This window comes from Penicillium subrubescens (assembly GCF_028828155.1).
Source record: "Penicillium subrubescens strain IBT 31985 chromosome Unknown utg000003l_segment0_segment0, whole genome shotgun sequence".
NCBI lineage: Eukaryota > Fungi > Ascomycota > Eurotiomycetes > Eurotiales > Aspergillaceae > Penicillium > Penicillium subrubescens.
In genome coordinates this window covers 2,819,702-2,831,426 of record NW_026643153.1, presented here as the reverse complement: position 1 = coordinate 2,831,426, position 11,725 = coordinate 2,819,702, and the positions used below count along the sequence as shown (strand labels likewise).

At 48.9% G+C, this 11,725-nt stretch overlaps 7 protein-coding genes across 7 annotated transcripts; 4 read left to right on the top strand and 3 right to left on the bottom strand.

Moving 5' to 3' along the window:
* Window positions 1-314: 314 nt before the first annotated feature.
* N7473_005062 (uncharacterized protein) lies at window positions 315-1,147 on the bottom strand (the record flags this gene model as incomplete). Its single annotated transcript, XM_057151002.1, is given in 3 exon segments — window positions 315-485; window positions 504-828; window positions 921-1,147. 3 exon segments carry the CDS (start codon window positions 1,145-1,147, stop codon window positions 315-317), a joined length of 723 nt encoding a protein of 240 aa, XP_057011112.1.
* Window positions 1,148-2,889: 1,742 nt separating this feature from the next.
* N7473_005061 (OPI10 family protein) lies at window positions 2,890-3,615 on the bottom strand (the record flags this gene model as incomplete). The annotated part of the gene is made up of 1 exon (XM_057151001.1): window positions 2,890-3,615. One exon carries the CDS (start codon window positions 3,613-3,615, stop codon window positions 2,890-2,892), a length of 726 nt encoding a protein of 241 aa, XP_057011111.1.
* A 239-nt stretch (window positions 3,616-3,854) lies between these two features.
* On the top strand, window positions 3,855-5,111 carry N7473_005060 (thiamine pyrophosphokinase-related protein). Its single transcript, XM_057151000.1, has 2 exons — window positions 3,855-3,948; window positions 4,011-5,111. Exons 1-2 carry the CDS (start codon window positions 3,908-3,910, stop codon window positions 4,936-4,938), a joined length of 969 nt encoding a protein of 322 aa, XP_057011110.1. The 5' UTR covers window positions 3,855-3,907; the 3' UTR covers window positions 4,939-5,111.
* Window positions 5,112-6,287: 1,176 nt separating this feature from the next.
* On the top strand, window positions 6,288-6,572 carry N7473_005059 (uncharacterized protein; the record flags this gene model as incomplete). The annotated part of the gene is made up of 1 exon (XM_057150999.1): window positions 6,288-6,572. One exon carries the CDS (start codon window positions 6,288-6,290, stop codon window positions 6,570-6,572), a length of 285 nt encoding a protein of 94 aa, XP_057011109.1.
* A 709-nt stretch (window positions 6,573-7,281) lies between these two features.
* N7473_005058 (uncharacterized protein) lies at window positions 7,282-8,683 on the top strand (the record flags this gene model as incomplete). Its single annotated transcript, XM_057150998.1, is given in 6 exon segments — window positions 7,282-7,339; window positions 7,416-7,580; window positions 7,610-7,818; window positions 7,835-8,006; window positions 8,055-8,309; window positions 8,322-8,683. The coding sequence occupies 6 exon segments, from the start codon at window positions 7,282-7,284 to the stop codon at window positions 8,681-8,683; spliced, it is 1,221 nt and encodes a 406-aa protein (XP_057011108.1).
* Window positions 8,684-9,691: 1,008 nt separating this feature from the next.
* Window positions 9,692-10,188, bottom strand: N7473_005057 (DNA-directed RNA polymerase core subunit RPB8; the record flags this gene model as incomplete). The annotated part of the gene is made up of 2 exons (XM_057150997.1): window positions 9,692-9,797; window positions 9,863-10,188. The coding sequence occupies 2 exons, from the start codon at window positions 10,186-10,188 to the stop codon at window positions 9,692-9,694; spliced, it is 432 nt and encodes a 143-aa protein (XP_057011107.1).
* A 263-nt stretch (window positions 10,189-10,451) lies between these two features.
* On the top strand, window positions 10,452-11,702 carry N7473_005056 (elongator complex protein 4; the record flags this gene model as incomplete). Its single annotated transcript, XM_057150996.1, has 2 exons — window positions 10,452-10,946; window positions 11,002-11,702. The coding sequence occupies exons 1-2, from the start codon at window positions 10,481-10,483 to the stop codon at window positions 11,700-11,702; spliced, it is 1,167 nt and encodes a 388-aa protein (XP_057011106.1). The 5' UTR covers window positions 10,452-10,480.
* Between the last annotated feature and the right edge of the window lie 23 nt (window positions 11,703-11,725).

Here is an 11,725-nt window from a genome sequence, read left to right as displayed (position 1 = left end):
GCCTCTTCTAAAGACATGTGGAAGACAACGCAAAGTTGGCTCAAAATTCTACCAAACTCGACCCCTAAGGGCTACAATGAGGACTGCCAGCACCTGATCCGTCGTAACCCTGAGTCATATGTCTGTTTCAGCGTGGGTTACTGGTTTTTCCTGCAGACTCAGTGGTCCGACTCCTCCAACCGAAGATGGAGTTTTGATACGGGAGTGGCTAAATTGGTCTCAATCTAGTGTTAATTAGGTTGATGGGAAATAGAGTAGGAAAGTACCTGATCATAAGTCATAGAATTTTCAAAACAAGACAACTCCGACTGTACTTATAGGCGTGGGAGCTCTTCAAAGTGACAATAGTCTTCCTTGAATTCCATCGAGCCGATATCACGAAGAAAACCATGAAACTTGTCTACATTCGTCTCACCAAAGGAATTAATGTGTCTAGACTTGATGAGCCTCCAAGATGCTGCCTCCTCATCTCTCCAGATATGTGGCTATAGCAGTAGTTGAACCTCTTCACCATGCAGGTACTCCGTACGAGTAGCCCATAGCTTCACGGGAAGACGTGGTTGCAGTCTTTGGTTGGGTCGAAGGTTTAACACAACAGGCGGGCGAATACCAACGCTTTTTGCAACCCTTTGCTTTTGCTCTTCCGTTACTGGCACTTTAAAGTAGACCCAGAAGATATAGATAAAACGTCTGGGTAACAAAGATTGAAACCAATGGTACCAATCGTCGGGGAACTCATAACATGTTAGGAATGTAATCCCGTCATTCGTAAGCTGTTCCCTGAAAAGCTGAGCTAACGGAGAGCTTTCAAAGTCCCTGCACGCTGAGCTATTAGACCAATCTAGATATAAGAACCTCGTTAGTAAATTAACCCCACTCGGAACATTATGATGTATCGATTCTGAAAGATAAGATATGACTTGCATGTGCCTAGAATCACTTTGTCCGGGTTGAAGCGAAGCCGAGCCCATATTGACTGTTTGTGGCCCGCTGCATGTACTAAGGGTTGGAAATAACCGACCCATCGTTGTTTATCAGACTCATGTCCGATTGGCGCCCGAAGCTCAGTCCAAACCACGGTCCAGTTGGATGGATTGTTAGGATCGTCGGACACTGATTGCATGCTCCCTGAATCGGGTAGTGCCATGTGGAATTTTCAATTTCAAAGAAAGTGAGACAAGAATCTCGGAGTGCCTACCCGCTAGCCTGGGCCCAAAGCTTGGACATATAGGTCTTGCTCTACGTCACGTGATAGCTACGGATCTCAAGTATCTCGGTAGCGAATCAACATGGACATGCTCTAGAAATAATAGTTTCCAAAATGCATATAGATCGACGTCGACAATAGCAGTGTCACCAGTAAGGACCACGTTGCCGAAGCGAATATCATGGCCCTCGTCTGAGATCCGAGTACAAATCCTACCAAAGGTCGAACTATAGGTATCTCGGGAAAGGTGGAGAGGAGACTACATCTCGAAAAAAATATGTAGAATCATCAGACTCCAGCACTCTTGTTTCAAATGATGAACCATGGAAATATTTGTGCAGGAAGAAGCATCACGCGTTGGTTTTATGTTCTACCCTCAGGGAGTGGTGGAATCGATGTACTGGGGGCGAACTTTCTCTTGGGACCCCTGCATATTATACTAGTCAACTCTTCGAGGAGTCGTAGAAGTGCCCGTCGTTTCGGGCTTGCTTAATGTAAGGAATCACTACCACGAGGTGACGGGGTGCTAGGAGATCACAATATTCATAGATGATGACTCGATCCCTTTGACCTCGAGGGTTTGCAGGGTTTGTCGTCTTCTTTGGCCCTGCATGAAGCAGGCCGGTGATTTCCTGCCAGGTCTAGGCCTGTTCCTTTCCTTTGTGTTTCAGGGCCTTATAGACCCTGTTCTGTTCCCTTCTGCTTCTTCTTTTTCCTAGTCGTCTTCGTCCTCATGTTCTAGATAGACCAATTGACTCGGTCTCCCTCTCTCTCTCTCTCTCTCTCTCTCTCTCTCTCTCTCTCTCTCTCTCTCTCTCTCTTCGCTTCCTGTGCCAGCAGTGCCGTGGGCGCTGTCAATAGATAACAAACTTAGTAGCCTTCCCTCCCAGGGCAGATACTGTCGTTACCATTGTTCGAACATGCCCAAAATCTATCCTTACCTCGGTGAACTGAGGGATCTTTCTTCGGCTTTGCATGCTGTTCACGGGAGTTACTGCAGTGGCGGATGCAAGATGGATGAGCTGCTGCCTAGTGACGAATGTTATGGAGGGGATAGTAGAATGGTTTGATTATACTAGGCCGACACGACGATAATAGGTGGCTGGTGGCGGGATTGACTTTCGAAGTATGTAGGCAAGGCGGTCAAATGGTCATTTAAAAGCCAACTGGTCAATCGTTAGTTACCCAAAGTCACCAGACTTGGAGCACTAGCTCTACTTAGCTATAAACCAGAGGAACAGCCCAATCGGATATGCTCTGATCACTGCCATTTGAAGGATCTGTCTCAATGGCACATTGGAGTCACAATTCCAGTGATCTATCGCTCAACTCGTGACTAAGATGATTTTGAAAACTTGTCGGGGTTTGAAACTTAAGGAGACTCCCCAGTGTACACGAAGGAAGGCCTTTTTTCAAGTAGCCGAATAGAACAATATTATCTTGTCATGTCTTAACGGAGACATCAACAATAAACCGAGATCAAAGAAAATGTAAAATCGAATGCCAGTCGCTCAATGCCAAAAAAAATCATATACTCCTGAAACACAGCCACATGCAAGGCACCCCCCACAAGCAGGGATGTCGATCCCGAAACGGCACGATGGTCGGGTCTTTCAGCTGAGCCCACCCATTACACTTAATATACTCAGCTCGGCCCTGTACCTCACTGCCTTTAACGCAATTTATGCCGCGTTTGGATCCGCGCGCTCCAAGAACGTGGGATCCATATCAATGCGTCGCTCGAACTTGGTCCACCAATCGCGGAAGCTTTTCAAGGGAACCACTTCATGGCCCTTATTAGCAGGATCGCTCTCGGCAAAGCTGGCCAGGAAATTGAATGCGCTGCCGATGATCCGCTGCGCTAGGATCTTCGTCGTGATTTGCTTTTGTTGTCGCTGTTCCGGGGTCTGGACGACCAGCGCGGTGGAGCTGGATGGTTCGTTACGTGCACGTTCTGCTTCTAGCGCTGATAGCTGTGGCGCGATGTTCTGGACTGGTTCGATTGAGATTCCTAGCGTTGCGACGCCGTTCGAGGGGATTGCGCCGCCACCGGTGTTGCTAGAGCCTTCGTCAAGCATTTGGTCTTCCTCTTCGGCCTCGCTGCGGCCATTGTTTGCTTGCGACGAGGCCTGGATCTTGAAGATGCCGGAGGGCTTCTCGTTTGCTAGTGCGCCGATGAATCGGAAGTCGGTTGGGTTGCCGGTGTTTGGGTCTGGGAGCTGGATATAGATGGCAGCGCCTGTGTTTGGTGGGAGAATTGTGCCGGGGAGGAGAAAGACAACGAGTTCGGTGAATGATGGGTTCAGAGGAATTGTGAAGGCGAACTTTGTTGCTTGGCCATTTGGTTGGCTATCGACGGCGACAATGTCTGTTAGACATGGTCGGCCGGGGATGACGACGGAGAACATGGGTATCAGGTGAATCGCGTAGCTATATAGAGCTGTGTAGTGTAGGTTGAGAGGGATTGAGGTAGGGATGAGAGGACAATCGAGGCTTTCTTTCTAGCAGGTTCGAACAAAGGCTTTTCCGCAGAATGCAGATTGGATGACGCCGGTGACATAAGAGGGGAAGCTGCCCTTATCGCGGGGCTGATAAGGGCTTGGCATCGGCGGAGAGGAAGGACTTTCTCCGATGCTGACCCTTTAGGCACCCTTTGGAGGTTGATACATTAGCTGCAGTAGCTGGTGGCAGATTGACAAGATGGCCAAGTCTAATCTGGATCTGATCTGCGAATGCGATAAGTACTGAACTCATTTTTCTATCTGCCCTGCTGCCGATCCCTTTGTCTTATACCCCGCTTCAGCTTCCCCTACTACGAGGACAACCGCGTCGCTTACACCGAGAACCTCAAGAACTACCATGCCTTCCGCGTTTCTAGCTACGATGTCACACTAGGATATATCCTGAATTCTGTGGTCGAGAAGTTTCCCTGGCCGAAAGAGATCTGGGCCATCGATTCTGCAGCCCAGACAGTCACCCTGGTCACACCGGCAGATGCCGATCCTGCACACCGCAGCAAGCTCGTTGCTGAGAGTCTCGCCGAGGCTGTCAGACTGGAATGCTTCGAAGTGCTGAAAGGATGGCGCAATGAGAAGTACCCTGTCTATGGACCTGGGGGTGAATACCTACTCGAGATGGAGCGCAGCGCAACACCTTTGTTCGGCATCGTCTCGTATGGCGCCCATATGACCGGATACGTGGAAGATGCGACAGGCTTGAAATTCTGGATCCCGCGACGTGCAAAGAATAAGCAGACCTACCCCAGCATGCTGGACAACACCGTCGCCGGAGGGATGTGCACCGGCGAGAAGCCGTTTGAGTGCATCGTCCGCGAGGCTATGGAGGAAGCCTCCCTACCAGAATCGGTTGTACGCGCTTCAATTGTGCCGGTGGGGTGCGTCACATATACCCATGTGAGAGATCCTCGTGCTGGTGGAGAGATCGGCTTGTTGCAGCCGGAGGTTGAGTATGTCTACGACCTGAAGCTTGATCCGTCCGTTATTCCCAAGCCCTGTGACGACGAGGTCGAAGAATTTAACCTGCTCTCGGTATCTGAGGTTAAGGAGGCATTGGCCCGTGGCGAATTCAAACCGAACTGCTCGATCATCATGATCGACTTCTTTATTCGCCATGGTATCTTGACCGCCGAGAACGAACCGGATTATCTGGACATCGTGGCGCGCTTACATCGCCGGATGGAACACCCAACGGCTTCGCATTGCTTGAAATAGAGCTTGGGTATAGGTTCGGTCTTGTAGATTACCTTGACCTTGCCCTGTTAGTAGTGGATTAGCTGATTGACATACTCTCTCGAACGCCTGAGAATATTCCAGGGCGAATTTTTGTTACATAAAGTGTACAAGTCGGACCTAAATTGCTAGGTTGAATACATAGCTCTTGAGAGAATATGAACCGTGTGTTTCAGATCTAGAACGTCGTCGTACGCTTAATGAGGTGAGGAGAAAAGTAAGAGAGACGGACTAAAAAAAAAAGGAAACAAGATCGGTGGAGGGCTCTCTGCTGTCACATAACAGCTCATCACCAGGCAGTAGAATGTTGAATTCATTATTAAACGGTCATTACTACCATTTATTGGTGCTAATGAGTGTGAGTTGGCTAGAATGCTACCTACGTGAGCACGCAGGCTCGAAAAGTCACGGGCGATTTCAAGACCTATCCTTGACCTTCGGGAGCTATGCTCGCTGGGGAAATTCAATAAATACCTAGCGTGCGAATATGAAGCATCTAACGTAGCACCACGAACTCACTGTTATATTTTCTATGAGCGCATCTCACATAACACATTGCAGGGAGGTAGATAGCAGTGTCGAGCAAAATTATGGTAACCCACCAGCTTCGCTTACGTCTACTTCTATTTTGAATCGTACACTCTACTAGCCTATACGCTTCCGATTGGTTTCGCTCTATCATCGACACAATTGTATTGCGTTACATCTGGCGTTTGTTAGCCCTTTAGCGCCAAGACGACCGGCGCCTATTTTGATCGTATATAAGAAGAGACTTGGACCCCACCGACCTGCCGCAAGTCAGACATTCAAATCTTACTTCCTCCAAAATGCCTCCGGGAACTAGCGATGAGAGTTGTTCAATTTCAATGGAAGTTTCACCATGAGAGCTGGCCCACTCTATGGACATCCCAAACCGGAGATTTCCCACCAGATGAAACAGATCTCGAACTCGGGCAGAGAAGACGCCAACCCAAACAAGAATTATGGTCTAACATGACGATACTAGTCAACTATTGAAAAGTGAACTTAGTCGCTGGCCATGGGGATACACAATATATCGCACTGTCTATACTCCTGAATATGATATACACTAGGATGCCGCTGTTGACGCTATTCGAGCAAATATCTTTGCTGCCCCGGATCACAAACTCGAACATGGAACCTCCGTGAATGAGAAGGCACGTCAGATACTTCGCGATGGATATCGTAGCCTAGTATTCGACAATAAAGGCCAGCTTGACGGAGCCACTATTGATCAAGTCGCAAAGAAATTCAAAGATTTCGTGGATAGCGAAACTCGGACCCTTGGCACACGCTTTCGCTGGTGTTCAATGATTGATGAAAAGGCACTACTCTCATTTATCCGCAACCCTGAGCCTGTTCAATTTGTTGCCCCGCCCTCTCAAGGTGGGATAAAGAAGAATGGTGCTTGGGTCACGGTCATCGACCTAGAATGGGATCCAGAGACTGCAGCACGCTCGAAGTATCAAGGATTCATGCGCTTTCATCTTCTAGAACATGAAGAGCTCGCGTTGCTAGGATCAGTGCATGATATGTCTGAGTTGATCCACTGGGATCGTTCATCGGGTATTCCCTGGTACGAGGATATGATTTGATTGGGAATGGACTTGACAACTAGAAGATATTCACGATAATACTATTTGGGCTTTACATATCTTGAATCATTTTGCTGCAAATGTATGGAACCCTTAGGTATCAAGTCTTGCTCATTGCATACCTTCTGAATTTCGCCTAGGCCTTCAGCGCTGAATGGATGTATTCTCTACAAAGTGGTCTCTCCCCGGCTATTCCTGCAATAGCAAATGCTCCATTGCTATTTGGATGCCAGATGATTGCTACACTCAGCCATAAATTTCCCTCTGTCCCAGGTAACGACAGATAAACCATGAACAAAGAAATCACAAAATCTAGTAAAATTTATTGGAAAGTGATGGCGTAATCGTGCAGGAAGCAAAAGAGCAGGGGAAATTCAGTCGTGGTCAAGCTAGATCGAGATCTCTAAGGAAGCAGAACAGAAACGGGGAAGCAGAGGCCTCTTATAGGCCGACAGATCTAGATACATGGCCTGGAAAAACAAGGAATCTACCGATCAGAGGGAATCTCCATCAAAAAGCTTCGTTATTGTTAAAATTTAGCAAAGGTATTCTCAGTTTTTGTTAAACTCTCCCTCATCACCTTACTCTCTTTTACAGGGTTTACCATCTCTCATCTACTTGACCTCCTCATCTTCTGTTTAGAAGACGGCGCCCATATCTCTACAGTCTCCTGTCTCCCTTAAACCGCAGTGAGAAGGACACTTCAATCATGGAGGAACCTGAGTCTCGCTCAGCAATGTTAGTATCATTCGATCAATGTCCTGAATGTTTCTAATAATGTATATAAAGTCGTGACCGTCTAGAAATTGCTTGGAAAGATGTGGAGGAAGCCATGAAAAATAGCCAATGCTCCATCCATATCCGTTGGCATCATCCACGGCCTAAACAAGGACCCGATTTTTCGAAAGAACTACGGTCTACGGAAATTTGGGAATAGGCTTTATGCCGACTCGGATACCTCTTACATTATCGGCGGCTGCTCGAAAATGATTACCTGTGCTGCGATTGGTATGTGTTGGTTGGAGACAATCTGTTAGCGTGGGACGACCGAATTCGCAAACATCTCCCTACCTTTGACCCCCTGGGGAACCCAGAGATTGTGGAGAAATCAACCGTTATCGACCTATGTCGGCACTCAACCGGCCTTGCACACCCCAGGCAAGTCTTCATGGGGCCTGGCGGCACAATCGTCTGTCTGATGGAACATGGTCTCGGATCGAGACCGGCACGGCACGTCAAGATCACGGTCCCTTCTTAGCCAGTATGGGAATGAGCAGCTCAGTCAACGATATGCTTGCGTTCATGGCAGCTGTCATGAATCAATACGATCAGGAATGTGCGGCGCCGGAACCGCAGCCTCTTATGAGAGCCAGATCAAACAACCCATTGCAGCAAATTGGAGCCCTGTGGAACCACTGGTGGACGCTTCCAGTGGTCGATGGATTTGAGAATGATACCACTTACACCATACGGCTACAATAGCTTTGCCAAACGGCTTTGTGGCGACCGCTTACGTTTTCCTAGAGGCTCACACAGCTATTGTTGCTTTAAGCAATGCTGCCATTGCCGGAGATGCGGCTGAAACAGCATCTCGGATCATGCTGCAGTCCCTTTTCAAGTTCAAGCCACGAATCAGTACGCTTCAGCCACGGCGAGATGCTCGAGACCGCTGTCTCAACGCCTACGGAAGGATGGTGGCTGAGTGGCGGCTTCACCGTGATGTAGCGCGATTCACTGGTGCTTCGTAAGACTTCATTGGGTCATACATCGGCCTAAATACAATTCGCATCAGCATCTTAGCCATTGAGAGCGACGGCGATAACGATTTCGTCCAGCTCGCTGTGATATTTGGCGATAGTCCTGCCTCGAAATGTGCCCTGGAGCCCTACAATGCTGATGTGTTGAGTTTCCTACCTCTCAGCACGGATGCTTTGCTTTGCAGGGGGATGCTTGCTTGGACCAATTACAAAATGCTAATTTTCGAATTTGTCAGATATGAGGAGGACAGGGAAGTAGCTGGTTTTTGGTGGCAATGGGTCCGCAACAGATCCAGGAGGTCCTTGACAAATTTGGTCAGTTCCGTCTGGAAGGAGGAAAGAGTACTGACGTGAAGCCTGTGGTATCTGATGAGTGATTCAAGGTCGAATGCGGATGTCAATTGAGATTTGCTCTGTTTTATCATGCGCGAGCAAGGTAGTTTGTTTCTACCCAAATTGGATCGTATCTCAGATATCAACAATCCGGATTCACTGCAACTAAGTTGGACAAGGTCTCTCAAGATAGAAGAATTATTATTATCTGACCCCAGAGCCTGTTTTCATAATGACTGAGCATTCCCAGTATCATGCACGATGGCCCCTAGTCCCAAGTATGTTTGCTCCTACCCAAGTCCCGCTTGGGAAAGTGAATTACAGCACGGATGAGACATACTCACCGTCGCGAAGCCCTTGCAAAATTAGAATCAATACCGAGAAAAAAATAGCATGTACAAGACCCTGGATCTTTCCGTTATCGCTGCTGCGCCCATGACATCCTCACGAGCAACCACTTCGTAGCAAAATAGCAAGGTTGCTACTTTGACTAGATCTACACTTAAAGGGACGTCCTCAGCCTGAACTGCTCCCATAGTAATCATCGGTATTGTCAAGTTATCACGATTGGGTTGGTTATGGCAAGGGGTGTTCGTGAGATGGTGAGTGCTGCGCATTACCAGCAAAGAATATCCATCTGTTCATGAAAGAATGGGGCATACTAAAAGTTGGCATCAGAGGAGTGTACGTCAGTTTGTCATACTTGGAATGAGCCTCGCAAGCCTGGGAGATATCGACCGCTTGTAGATGAAATCTTGATAACGTAGCCCCCAATGTGTTTAAATAAGATCGGGGGTAATACTAATTCAAGCGAAGATCGAATTGGTATTAACGATCATCTATTGGTACACAAAATGAGAATGCAAAAAAAAACGCCAGCGCTGCACAACCTGATAAAGAGATCATAGGAAAATTTGCCCAAATCGCGTACATCTCGAAGTTTTTCCTTTGGCCTCGAGCACACAATAGCTCGAGATCCGGCAGCTTCTCACCAATGCAATAGGAACGAAAATGGCGACCACCGCTCGCTTATTTCTTGAGGAGCAGGTAAACGTGGTCGATTCGCAGAGGGTTGGTCTTGTTGTAAGGCCCAACCAGGTAGAGTAGCAGGCCGCCGAATGAGGCAAAAACAGCCCTAAATAGCAGTTGTCAGCATACCTGTTCTTGCAAATCAAAAGATCATTTTGCGAATGAACCCACATTGTGTCCTTCTCTTGACCCTCCGCGAAACGGTAGACCTTGCCGTGGCAGACGTAGTCATAGTCATCGGCGAGACTGGGCTCGCCATTGCTAACCTCACGCCAGCTTGTGCGGCTGTCCTCCTTGCCATCGAGAGACAGAGTCGAGGCAATGGCCATAGACACGGACTCGCCCACGGCGCATGGGTATAGCTCGGTGTTCACATCAAGGGTGAAAGTGATAGACTTGTCACGGTTCTCACATTCAAGGCGCGAAACGCGGTCGTATTTTTGGGCGTTGATCGAGTTGATCGTGAAAGTGTCTTCGAAGAGGACGGGATCGGACATTTTGAGGTTTTACTGCGCCGCGGCGGCTTTCTGGAGGCTGAAAGAAAGAAGGGGTGTTTCGCGACGTAAATTACTGCAGGAAACCGGCAACTTGAGGGTCTGCAGTGGTTTAATTGGGGTTGTGAGGTGGGTGGCTGAAGGAGTGTAGGATTCGGTCAAGTTGCGGCGGAGTTTGAAGCTTTTCTTTTTTCTGCCGCTTTTGGTTCCCCGCCGATAACGATTTCCACCACCGCGGAGCTTTCACAACTTCTTACGACATTTACAATTACGTCCTCGCTTTAATTTGGACATCATGTCCTTTCGCAAGCGGAATATTGGCCTGTCTGCAGGTGTCGACCGTGCAGCTGTTCCCAATGCCTCTACGCAGCCAGCTCCGCTCGAATCTAGCCCGGGTATACGCCCCTCCCCCGATGATGGACGGCCAACCACCTCTACAGGAGCGCCGTCGCTCGACAACCTACTCGCCGGACATGCAGGACTTCCTATGGGGAAACTACTCTTGATTGAGGAGAATGGTACTACAGATTTCGCGGGCGCATTGCTCCGATACTATGCGGCGGAAGGCGTGGTCCAAGAGCAAAAGATTCATGTGGTCGGGGTTCCTGAACAGTGGGGTCGCAGTCTGCCTGGCTTGATCGGCACAGCGGAATCTTTGGATGAAAAAAGATCAGATAAGCGTAAGGACGAAAAGATGAAGATTGCGTGGCGATATGAGCGGCTAGGCGAATTCGGTGCGGGCGTTGCAGGCTCACGAGATGGTGAGTACCTTGACTCGAGAACTGAACACAGCTTCCAGATGCTTATAAATTACAGTTCCCAACCCTACGCCAGCTGGCGAACAAGAAACAACTGCAAAGCCAGCCTTTTGCCATGCCTTTGACCTCACAAAGCGTCTCACCCATCCCGGCATCACCAACATGTCCTTTATTCCACTCGTGCCCTCCAGAGAATCGCCATTCACCTCGATTCTGAAGCAGCTTCAGACATCTATCAGCTCCAGCGCCTCGAATACCATGCATCGCATCGTCATTCCATCCCTGCTCAACCCTACCATATACCCGCCGAACGCCTGCCAGCCCGAGTATGTGCTGCAGTTCTTCCATTCATTGAAGGCATTGCTGAGCGCGAACACGGCTCGAGTGACGGCTATGATCACTCTCCCTCTGTCCTTGTTCCCACGTTCCTCCGGTCTAGTTCGCTGGATTGAGCTCCTGAGTGACGGCGTGATCGAGCTCTGTCCCTTCCCTCATTCGGCTGATGCGACAGCAACCTCGGGCGCTGCAACGTCTGTGGAAGAGCCACCACAAGGCATGCTTAAAACACATAGGCTTCCAGTATTGCACGAGCGGGGCGGCGGGAGCGATCAGAACGTGGGACAAGATTGGGCATTTATCCTCAGCCGTCGGCGGTTCGAGATCAAGCCATTCAGCTTGCCTCCAGCCGACGGCGACACCGAAGCGCAAGATGCATCAGCGTCAAGCGGCATGCCAAAGAAGTCAGACCTCGAATTCTGAAACACATCTGGAGGAACTTCATT